We start from the raw sequence: 12,314 nt of genomic DNA, 5'->3' as shown, positions 1-12,314 counted from the left end.
ACTGGTGGCTAAAAACCTCAGTCTAGAGAAGGCCTAAAATATGGCAACATTGTAAAAGCAAAGTGAAAATGAAGTGAGATTCCTGTAAAGCTAGTGCCGAGTTAATCTGGTGACTGGAGAACAGGTACTTCATCTATCAACCCCAACTTCTGCCGGGCAATAATACCACCTAGTGCTTTTCATCAGTAGTGTTTTATAAAGGAGGTAACCATCATTATCCCCATTTTACAGATGGGGAAATTGACACAGAGCAGTGACATAACTTGCCCAAGATTACCCCATAGGCCAGTGGCCAAGCTGGGAATAGAATCAAGGTCTCCTGGGTCCCAGTCTAGTGCTTTATCCATTATGACACACATCCTACAGAGTGCCTAATCAGTAATGTATTTAGAACACCCCTTCTCCTTTCCACACTGGACAGGTCTCCATATAGAAGAAAATACCTCCATTATGCCCAGATGTATGCACTGCTTTTTATTGATCGATTTGTGAGACTAATCTGTTGGCTAAGCAGTAAAATTATTAACTTCTGCTTTGTCATGGGCACATGTAGGCCATACCCCCTGTAAAGTGGGTTTAGTTGGTTACATATTAGCAACCTAAGCAGTAACAAGTCATTGACAATCATTATCAAATGTGACAATCTAGTGCAATTACAATAGTGTTCGGCCATGACCTTAACTTCTGTGGCCATAGAATCAAATTTATTATTACATGAAGGCCATGAGTCATGTTAAATAATAATGGCCACCACCTAATAAAAGGAGTTGGAGGAGGGAGGCATTAGCAGAACAAATGTTTCTATTAAAGATTTAATCTGTCAAATGGTTTCACGTGAAATAAGAGATCTAAGCAAAGCTATTTTTAAAGAACAAGATAACAGTGAGTCTGAAAGCAGCATTGCACCGCAATGGAATGCTATTACTAAATAAAAAATCATGTATTCAAGTATTTCAGCCCAGATGGACACAGCATATTGGAAGGGAAAATGGAAAATTGGTCTCAGTATTAAAAGCCTGAAACAAAAAGAAGGGCCAGATTCTCCAGTTTCTTGTGGTTCCTTTGCATAGCTCATGTGCTGAAAGAGTTCAAATTCTGGTTGTAAATATCTAAAACAGAATTCCCCTCATCGAGGAGAACTCTCTGCTATCATGATACAGGCAGCTCCAGCACCAGCCCCCCCACCATCTCTAAGGAAGCAGTGTCACTGATGCAACAATCCTCCATTGGCATAAGGTTCCTGAGATCCCCTCTAACTGATGCTGGGGCAGAACCAGGGAACCATAAACAGCTCTTTGAAAACCAAGTGGAGTATGGACTTGGGGGAGAAGTAAGCACAAAATCTTTAAGTCCAGCAAGTTAGAATTATGAAGACACTGTGGCCCAAAATCTGTGGCCTTCAGTCATGTCTCCCAGTGAAGTCACATTTGTGGCTTGACTAGTTTGCTTTTTCAGCACCCATCCAAGTTTTTATATTACCCTCATCATCATAGGAAGAATCATTTGCAGATTTTAAAGAGGTATCAAGCACTAGTAGATCCAGTTATCTGTATGTTGATGTCCATTGATGAATTACCTAGTGAAGGCTTTGATGTCCTTCAAGTGTATCTTATTTACTTACTGTTCCTTCAACAAGGGAATCTGGAGTAGACTATGCATTGCAGTGTACTACATACATACCTTTATATCTGTAACTAACCAATGCTTGTACCCTTTCTAAGACTATTTTTCCTTGTGAATGCTCTAATAAAAGGCTGAGTCTGTTTAAAAAAAAATAGGAAATCAAACAGCATTCAAAAAGTGCCCCCTTTTAGATAGTGTGTTGGAGAAACCTTTGAGAAAGCAAATGACTGAGGTGTTCTTCTCCAAACCAAAGTTACTATTTTATTCACTAGTTCCTTCCCCCACACTTATTTTTCCTAGATCGTCCTGGTTTGTTGAATGTGAAACCCATTGAAGATATACAAGACAATTTGCTGCAAGCTTTGGAGCTCCAACTAAAGTTGAATCACCCAGAATCATCACAGCTGTTTGCAAAGTTGCTTCAGAAAATGACGGACCTCAGACAGATTGTAACAGAACATGTGCAGCTGTTGCAAATAATAAGGAAAACGGAGACAGATATGAGTCTTCATCCACTCCTACAAGAAATCTACAAAGACTTATATTAATGACCACAAAAATTCTAATCTGCTGACATAATGTACGTTCTTCAAATTGCACTATTTCTTTGAGGGAAAACATTACATACCGAAGAAATTACTGTGAAATACCATTTAAAAAAAAGAGAGAAAGCTTTAGTATAGTAGATGTATTTTATGCATATTGTTTATAAAGACACATTTACAATTTACTTTTAATATTAAAAATGTCTATATCATGAAATCGTTGGCAGTATTTTCACAATTTTTTCACTATGTTATTTCTTAAACAAAATTGCTTGTCCAATATGTTTACAACTTCATTGAAGTTGGTTAACAGTGCAGTTAAATGTTCAACTTAAAAATAAATGTCTTCTTCCTCAAACATGTCTAGAGGAAATCCAAGATACTACATCTGGTTCTATAAGTGAAACTCAAAAGTTAGCAACAAAAACAATGATTGAATCTCAGGTTATTGGAATTCTTCATGAGAACTCAAAAGACTAGAGTTTTACCTACTTGGCCTGATTACATCTGGACCCACTTTAAGACTCTTTTACACTGCCATCTCCAAATGTAAGTGACATCAGGAAACCATCGGCTGTTTACATTTTTAGGAACAAGAAGCCTTTTTAATTAACTTAGTCTAAGAGCAGTCTATGCTATGCAACTGGGGCTGAGACATATTTCACATTATGCACCACCATCAAGCAGCATATTCAGCTCAAAGTGCTATGTAAAATAGAAATAAAGTGACTTTTATGAACATCAAGCAGGGTTTGGATTTGTTCTTCAAGTCATAAACCCACAATATAATCTCCCACTGTGTTAGTTTGTCTTTCAGATGTCAGTGTTTCTCCTTGGGAACATGGAAGTTTTGTTCATCACTCATTCATTTTGTTGTGTGTTGTCCCCAACATGTTAGGTAAGAATACACTGAGGACCAAATTCAGAGGCTAGTTTGATTGAATCTAAGGGAAGCTGAAATAACTTGCACCTTCTTTTAGTACTCTCAGCATTGAATTCACACTCCCTTAGAGTCAGATCCAGGAATCAACATACACCCTTAGTGCCATCTGTGACATTGGTCCATTGAGGGAGTCTAGTTGATATAAGTCACACTGAGGGGCCAAAAGAGAGGGATGTTGCAAAAAGAGCAACTAACAGGAAGGCATATGGTAAAATAGGAAGTTGAGAAGAATCCCTTGTTTTTATTTGTATATCACTAAGTATGCCTTAAACTTAGTGAGCCAAGTGCAGAGGTGATGTGTAAGTGGACCAGGAGAAGGAATAAGTTTGTGTGCGAGTCTTCAGAATCTAGGCCAGATCTTTACTCATGGGTGAGTTTATTAATGTCATGACTGTTCATGTTATGGGAATGAATAATCCAACAAAAAGGAAAAGAGTATTCCGCTCGCTGACAAAGAATTTTCTGAGTATAATCTATTTATAGGAAACACACTTGAAGAAAAATTATGATAAACACATGAATACATCTTGGACTCAGCTACCATCTCTCTCCAGGCCAGTCTAATAAAAGAGCAGGGTAGCAATACTTTTTGTTAAATGCTTCTCTTTCATTGTTTCAGTACAATATATAAATACAGAGGGCAGATATATTTTAATTCAGAGGTTCTTGAAAAGTAAACTTCTCACCTTGTCCAATGCATATGGTCCCAATCACAGGCAAGCTTTTTTTAAATCAGTTTTTTAGTGACTTGGGAAGTTTTATGGAAGGGGATATAATTCTAGGGGGGATTTTAACAAGGTGCTTAATTCCATTTTGGATCAACTGTATGTACACAGAGGTACTGGGGAGGAGCAAGTGCAAATTTGTTGCATCACTTAGAAAATGAGGATCTGGGGGATGTCTGATGGGAAATGAATCTGGATGTCAGGGACTATACATATTATTCTGCTACTCATGGATCGTATTCCAGGATTGATATGATTTTCATTTCTAGAGTTTTGGCTAATATGGTCAAAAAAGCTAATCTGGGAGTTATAACTTGGTTGGATCATTCTGCTGCAAGACTGGGACTCAGAAGAAAAACAAAGGGCCTGGTGGTTGAATAGAGCTTTGTTATATCACCCCCTTATAACCATAAACTGGAGAAAAAAACAGTACTGAAAAGAATAAAATGATATGAGGGTTCTCTGAGATGCTGGAAAAGCAGTAGTGAAGAGAATACCTATACATAAAACATCATACCTCAAAAAGATGAGAGCTCTTGAAGAAGATACTTTAGTTAAATAACTTTCTTTTCTGGAAGGAGACATAAATCTATAGGATCTTAAAGAGTGTATAAGTTTAATCTTCCCTCTAATTTCAATTATTTTCTGTTACAAACAGGTAAGGCTAAGCAAACATTTAGCTATATTAAACAAAAATATTATGAAAAGGGCAATAAAGCTGATAGGCTTTTAGCAAGAGAGTTAATACAGAAACAGGATACATCAGCCATCCTTCTGATTAGAAATAAAAAGGGGTATTTAGTAACTGGCATCAGACAGATTTCTGAAATGTTTGCTAACTTTTTTCTATACTTTGTATACTTCAGAACATCCAAATCCTGAATTTATAAATAGATATTTGAGAAGTATAAAAATCCTCAGGTCTCAGAGGATGATGTGGCAGATCTTGATAGGAAAATTACGGCAGAGGAAGCTGAAGATGTAGTTAAGAATTTAAAATCCAAGAAATCTCCAGGTCCCACAGGTTTTCTGGGGAGTATTATAGAGCTCTGAACAAGTATTGGTCCCCATTTTAACTGAATTGTTTCAAGGCATGTTACAGAGGAATGAGATTCCAGATCCATTAAAAGTGGCAAAAATTGTAATCATTCTGAAAGAAAGAAAAGATGTTACCAATTGTGCGTCATACATACCTATTTCTTTAATTAACATGAATCCTAAAATTTAAGCCAAGGTGCTAGCAAACAGATTAAGTGTCATCTTGCCCAAATGTGTTCACCCGGACCAATCTGAATTCACTGTTGGCAGGCACCTGATAATATCAGAAGAACTCTCAATTAGATCTACAATTGTTAATTCTAGCAATTCTTCCTCTGTGCTGCTTTCTTTGGATACTGAGAAAGCCTTTGACTAGCTGGAGTGGGAGTACCTCAGAGAGATTTTGGAAAGTTTGGTTTTGAAAATCAGTTTTTATAGGGGCATATTGGTCCTCGATATTCATCCTTGAGCATCTGTTTTGGTTAATAGTCATCAATCCCCTCCTTTTAATTTGTCTAGGAGTATGAGATAGGGTTGCCCGTTATTCCCCCTGCTGTTTGCTTTGGCAATGAAACCATTTACAATAAAGGTGAGAAATAGTCCCTTGGTAAAGGTCATCAAAATGTCTTGTGGATTAGAACACAAATAGCTTTGTGTGCCGACAATGTCTTATTATAATTGCAGGATTCAGAAGGCCTATTTAAAATTATAAAACAGTTGATTTTAGAATTTTGCAGGTATCACGTTTCCAAATAAATTATGATAAATCTGAAATTTTAGGAATTAATATTCCTGAAAGGGTCAAAACAACCTGTTGTCAGCTACATAAATTTAAATGGGTAAAGGAATCTTTAAAATATTTAGGAATAAGTATTGTGGAGAAACATAACAAATCTTTTTAAGGCAAATTACCCTCCAATGTGGAGTAAAATAATAAAAATGTGAATGGAACAAATATTAAATTTCTTGGTGAGGTACGGTAGCCTTGGTAAAGATGAATGTCCTTCTAAAGTTGTTGTTTTTGTTTCAGTGCAACCCTATTGGTATCGCTGACATGACATTAAAAACATGGCAGAATGAGCTATTAAAATTCATATGGAAAACATAAAAAACAAAGGGTGAGTTCTAAACTTCTGCATAAGCCTATAAAAGCAGGATGGATTAGTTTTCCCTACTTAGGTTTATTACTATTATTATTATAATTTTATTTTATCATGCATCACAATTAAAATATGTGATCAAGTGGGTTAAAAATAGACCATACAAACACTCAGTAAAACTCAAACAAGACTGGAGCCCAAATTTAGCTATTCATAGTAATTGTTGGTTAAAAAGAAATTTACGTCACCAAAATCATTTATCCAGATCACCTTAGCAGCTTTGGACAAATTTTCCCATTGATGAGGCCCTCTCCCTCAGCTACTTTCATTAATAATCAGAATTTTATCCCTAGGAATTATCAAAGTGACTATTCATTCTGGGTAAAAACTGAGATTACTCAATTTGGACAGCTGTTCCTGGTTTCGGATTTGAATCATACCAAGATACACCAGACCCTCACTAGAACGCGGGATTTGGGATCCATGCGGGTACCAAGTTAATGCGGGGACCGCATTAAAATGAATTGCAATTAAAGTAATTAAATTTGGGATCCATGGCCGCAACCACATTATATGTGAATTCGCGCTACATAGACACGTATTCTAGCGGGGGTCCGCTGTATATGTAATAATATAAATAATTTCAAGATCCTATATTTTCAGTATTTACAAGTCGAACATTGTATTGTGAAATCTGAATATACTTCTAACCACATTTGAGGAGTTGACCCAGGAGCAAGCTGGAACAACTTCTAAGGGCTTGTCTTCACTGCAAGGGTAAATTGACCTAAGTTACGCTATTCCAGCTATGTGAATAACGTAGCTGGAGTCGACATAGCTTAGGTCGACTTACCCCACTGTCTTCACTGTGCAGCGTCAATGGGAGACGCTCGCTGGTCGACTCTTCTTGGAGAGCTGGATTACTGGGATCGACTGGAGAGCACTCTTCACTAGACCCGCTAAATCGATCCCTGCTGCATCAATTGCAGCAGCATCAATCTCTCTGTAGTGAAGACCAGCCCTGACATATATATAATTTTGATTGACAAAGATGTTGCTAAGAAAACAACCCAGATGAAAAGATGGGAGAGGGATCTGGATAAAAAAATTAATCTAGATGAATGAATCTCTGTAAGGGGAAGGGAATATACATCTTCAATTTTTGTAGTTCATATTTAATTTTTTTTATAAATTATAAATTACTTTATAAATGGCTTTTGACTCCAGTTAAGATCCATATTTTTGCTACTATGGAGGTGCTCTGTTGAGCGGTTGCAGGGAAAGGGGTCATACTTGCATATGAGGTGTTTGAGTCCAAAGAATTAGACAGTTTTGGGAGAAAATTATGAGAGTCATCTTATGAAAAATGCTGGCTTCTTAAAGATCACCAGACCTGCTTATTTAATGCTCCAGTAAAGGATCTGCATTTTAAATAGAAAAACAAATACATTTCTTTTTTTATTCTTAGCAGCTAGACTATGTATTGCACATTACTGGGAAAATGTGACCCCTCCTCCTATGGAACTGTGGTATAGTAAAATACAGACTGCTCGTTTAAGGGAAAAGCTTTCACATCAAATACATGAGTAGTTCTCAAACTTTTATACTGGTGACCCTTTTCACATAACAAGCCTCTGAGTGCGACCTTCCCCCTTATAAATTAAAAACACTTCTTTATATATTTAACACCATTATAAATGCTGGAGGCAAAGCAGGGTTTAGAGTGGAGGCTGACAGCTCATGACCCCCCATGTAAGAACATAAGAATGGCCCTACTCGGCCAGACCAAAGGTCCATCTAGCCCAGTATCCTGTCTTCCAACAGTGGCCAGTGCCAGGTGCCCCAGAGGGAATGAACAGAACAGGTAACCATAAAGTGATCCATCCCCTGTCGCTCATTCCCAGCTAGAGCTTCTGGCAAACAGAGGCTAGTCCCAACCCCCAGTTTGAGAACCCCTGAAATACATACACAAAAGAAGTCCCAAAAAGAGGATAAATATTTAGAAATGTGGTCACTCTTTCTAGCATACTCAGAAGAGGAGGTATCCTCAGCCAGCAAAACAGAATCTTTAAATATGTTCTTTGAATATTAACCTGATCCTGAACAAGTAATGTACGATGTAGTATGTTAATGTTTTATTGTAACTTGGCCTTGCTAAAAAGTTTTTTTTAAAAAAAATCTAAGCCAGATCTTCAGCTGGCATGAATTAGCAGTACTCCAGATCTTTCCTCTAAGGCTCTAATCTGGTATAATTTACATGATGAAGGGGCTGTGAGAATATGTAAATTCTTTAAGTGTTTATTCATGTCCATTCCAATCAGGTGTGTGTACGCACACATGCACGTTGGCCGGAAGATTTTTCCCCTAGCAGCATCCATTGGGTTGGCCTGGGTGCCCCCTGGAGTCGCGCCTCCATGGTGCCTAATATAGAGCCTTGCCGAACCACCACCCCCTCAGTTCCTTCTTACCGCCAGTGACGGTGTCTGGAACTTCCCTAGCTCTTGTTTAGCAAGTTTGTCCTTTATCTAGTTGTATATCATTAGTTTGTTAGAGTTGTTAGTATCTTAGTATAGAGTTTGGTGGGGGTTTTCCCGCTGACTCAGGCTCCCTGGAACTGTGGTATGCCACGGTCCCCAGGCTTTAAGAACTGTGTGGCCTGCGCTAAAGCGTGACCCCCAATAGTCCTGTTTATGGTGCCTTGGGGAAACCCATCAGAAAGATCATTGTAAGATCTGCCGCGAGTTCCATCCAAGGACTCTTAAAGAAAGAACAGTGGCTCAAGGTGATCCTCATGGAGGCAGCTCTATGCCCCCATTCCGACTCGGGCTTTGGGGACCCGACCCCTAGTGCATTGTCTTCAACGCAGAGCGCCCCGGCACCATCGTCAAGTTAGGTGCCAAGAAAGGACTCCTCTCTACACACTCGGCACTGACATGGCTCCTCGTGGGGCCTGTCTGATTGTAGGCACCATTCCCACTCGCTGGTGCCTCAAAAGAAGAAAAATACGGACAATCGTTCACCTCCAGCTAAGCTAAGAGAAGTGAGACACCAGGCGGGCCACTCCTCTGGATCCCCTGCTGGGGCCGTGTCAACTCCTGCCCAAGTGAGGCAGTCAAGTCTGGCCCCGCCTCGGTCGCCGGTGCCTATACAGCAGCTACAGCTCCCATCAACGCCGGAAATGTACCAGGCTGCTCGGGACCTCCTCCATCTTACGGCACCATTCTCGCCCACCAGGGGGAAGGAACCACCAATGCCAGCAGACCCGCCCCATCTTCCGGTGCAGTTAAAGGGGAAGCCAGCTATGATGTCGAGGCATTCCCCCTCACCATGTTCCTCAGTGCCTACCCGCTTGGACAGAGATCCTACCCGCTCCCCGAGCTCTCAATGTTCAAGGCACCAAGTATTGGCTCCTCCATGGTCTTCAGTGTCAGAGACCTCGGAGTCAGAGTCCAACTCCTATCGCTCTGGAAGGAGCAGAAGTCACAGATCGAGGTATGGGAGAGACAGGAGAGAACCCCAGGCGAGGCCTCTGCAGTGGCAGAACCCGCCTCAGTGGCCCTTCTGGACCCCCTGGGCCTTTCACCAAGGACAGGGAGGAACCCAGGGTCCCCGCTTTGTGACGTCTTCTGTGGTCTCTGCCATTTTTGTTCCACCATCTGCTGCGTACCTGCCTTCAGCACCTATGGTCCCGATGCCTCTGCCTCCGGCTCCATCATTGACTGTGGCACCGTGCTCGGCTCCGACCTCAGCACCGCCCTTGGCAGCGTCTTCGCACTCAGCTCCAACTCCAGCACCGTTGTCGATGTTGACCTCGATGCAGGCACCGATGACCCCGGTGCCAATGTCGGCAGCGGGCCCTCCACTTCCCTTGGCTCCTGTGAGTGTACCGATGCAGCTCCCTCCCGTCGTACGGACGACTGCACAGACACGTACTTCGCCGTCCGCAGCCCTGGCATCAGTTGCAGGCATCACTACCAACAACGCTACCCTGAGAGTCTCGTTACCCCTCGGGGGCAAATGGCAGGGAGCTTCCACTCCCAGTAATCACTTCCTCCTCTTCATCGCCGGACAAAGCATTGGTGAGGACAGCCATAGCCCCTGCATTAGAGGACAACAGAGTGCTACAGCAGTTGTTGCATAGGGTCTGGGCATCAAGGCTGAGGAGGTGGTAGAGGAGGCTGATCCCATGATGGACATCCTAGCGCCCTCCGGGCCTTCATGTATTGCCCTTCCACTTATAAAGACCATTGTGGACACCACTAAGACCCTGTGGCGATGCCAGCTTCCTTGCCACCCACTGCCAAGTGCAATGAGCGGAGGTATTTTGTGCCCTCCAGAGGGTTCAAGCATTTATACTCCCGCCCACCCCCTGACTCTCATGCTGGTTAGCTGCATTGACCACCAGTGAGACAGGGTTTCCAAGGACCCTCCCCAAAGAACAGGGATGCTAAACGTCTAGACCTTGTGGGGAGAAAGGTCTAACTCGACAGGGGGTTTGCAGATCCATATCGCAAATCAACAGGCCACTGTGAGTAGGTACTCGTACAATATCTATGTGGCGATGGCAAAGTTTACGGACCTTGTCCCTTTGGACTCCCAGACCAAGTTCATAGCCTTGGTGGAGGAAGGGAAACTAGTCTCCTGTGCTTCCCTACAGGCTGCATTAGATGCTAGGGATGCCGCCACTAGAGTTATGGCGACTGATGTAGCTATGAGACGGAGTGCTTGGCTCCAAGTTTCAGGGTTACCCTATGAGGTCCAGCAAACTATTCAAGACCTCCCATATGAGGGTGAGACCATTGGCGCCGACTCCATGGGTGCTCCAGGGCTGGAGCACCCATGGGGAAAATTAGCAGGTGCTCTGCACTCACCAGCATCCAAGCTCCCCCCCCGCCCCACTTCCTCCTCCGTGTCCCGCCCTGAACGTGCCACGTCCCCGCTCCTCCACCTACTTTCCAGCATTTCCCACCTGGCCACCACCAAACAGCTGTTTGGCGGTGTAGCAAGCTCCAGGAGAGCGGGGGAGGGACGGGAATGTGGTGCACTCAGGGGAGGAGGCGGGGAAGAGGCAGGGCTGGGGCAGGGATCTGGGGAAGGTGTTGGTTGGGGCAGGGACTTTGGGGAAGGGGTTGGAATGGGGCAGGGACAGGGCCTCATGGAACAGGTGGAGTCAGGGCGGGGCCAGGGGCAGAGGGGTGTCAAGCACCCACCAGCGGGAGCAGAAGTTGGCGCCTGTGGGTGAGACTCTTTCTTCTGAAAAGATAGATAAGAGACTGTCCAGCCTGAAAGACTCGCAACCCTTAAATCCTTGGGCCTGCATACCCCTCCACGCAGTGGAGACACTTCCGCCCACAACCTCCTCAGAGATTCCAGCAGCAGAACCATCAGGATGGTTCTCGGAGAAGGAACAGGATTGGCAGGAGGAGGCAACACCCATTCTCGAGTCAGGGCTCTGGCCAACTCAAACTGCCTTCTGACCCTAAACCAGCCTTTTGAAGGTGCAGTCGAGGACGGCGCACCAGATCATGGACTGGATCTAACCTGCCTTACTGTGGATGGTCCCGTATCACCTCAGGCCACTGGGTGCTTCGCACGGTAGAGAGGAGATACTTCATCCAATTCTGTGCCCTCCCACCCCCCTTCCCCATACCTCTTCAGGGACCCTTCTCATGAGCAACTTCTTATTCAGGAGTTGCAGTCGCTCCTATCATTAGGGGCAGTGGAAGAGGTTCCTCTGGAACACAGAGGCGAGGGCATCTATTCCCAGTATTTCCTAATACCGAAAGCCAAAGGCAGCCTCGGTCCTATCCTGGACCTGCGCGAGATCAACAAGTTTGTGAAGAAACTCAGGTTCTGCATGGTCTCCCTGGCCTCCATCATCCCTTCACTAGATCCAGCAGACTGATATGCCGCCCTCAACTTGAAGGACGTGTATTTTCACATCGCAATCACTCAGACCCACAGGAAGTTCCTCAGGTTTGTGGTCAATGGTTCTCACTACCAATTTACTGTCCTCCTATTCGGCCTGTCAACAGCACCTCAAGTATTCACCAACTGCATGGCAGTCATCGCTGCCTTTCTGCAGAGACATCAGGTACAGGTGTTTCCATACCTCGACAACTGGCTGATCAAAGGCTGCTCCAGGACACAAGTGGAAATTCAGGTTGCATTCATCAGAACCACCTTTTAGAACCTGGGTCTGCTCCTAAATGAAGCAAAATCAACTCTGTCCCCCATCTAGAGACTAGAGTTCATAGGGGCAGCATTGGACTCGACCCAAGCCAGGGCATTCCTCCCACAGGCAAGGTTTCAAGCCCTCAACAACATGATCCAGGGAGTC

The 12,314-nt window shown here is 43.2% G+C and overlaps 1 protein-coding gene across 9 annotated transcripts in view; it reads left to right on the top strand.

Moving 5' to 3' along the window:
- PPARG (peroxisome proliferator activated receptor gamma) overlaps window positions 1-2,913 on the top strand; it is a 105,514-nt gene extending 102,601 nt beyond the window's left edge. For 8 of the 9 annotated variants that reach the window (XM_073352271.1, XM_073352270.1, XM_073352272.1 and 5 more), the window contains one exon: window positions 1,924-2,913. In XM_073352271.1, the coding sequence (XP_073208372.1) occupies window positions 1,924-2,171 (248 nt within the window). In that variant the 3' untranslated portion in view covers window positions 2,172-2,913. The remainder of the gene's footprint in view (window positions 1-1,923) is intronic. The other variant, XR_012159868.1, reaches the window with a different exon arrangement.
- Window positions 2,914-12,314: the final 9,401 nt, after the last annotated feature.

This window comes from Lepidochelys kempii, chromosome 7, assembly GCF_965140265.1.
Source record: "Lepidochelys kempii isolate rLepKem1 chromosome 7, rLepKem1.hap2, whole genome shotgun sequence".
Lineage (NCBI taxonomy): Eukaryota > Metazoa > Chordata > Testudines > Cheloniidae > Lepidochelys > Lepidochelys kempii.
This window is presented reverse-complemented; position numbering and strand designations above follow the sequence as displayed.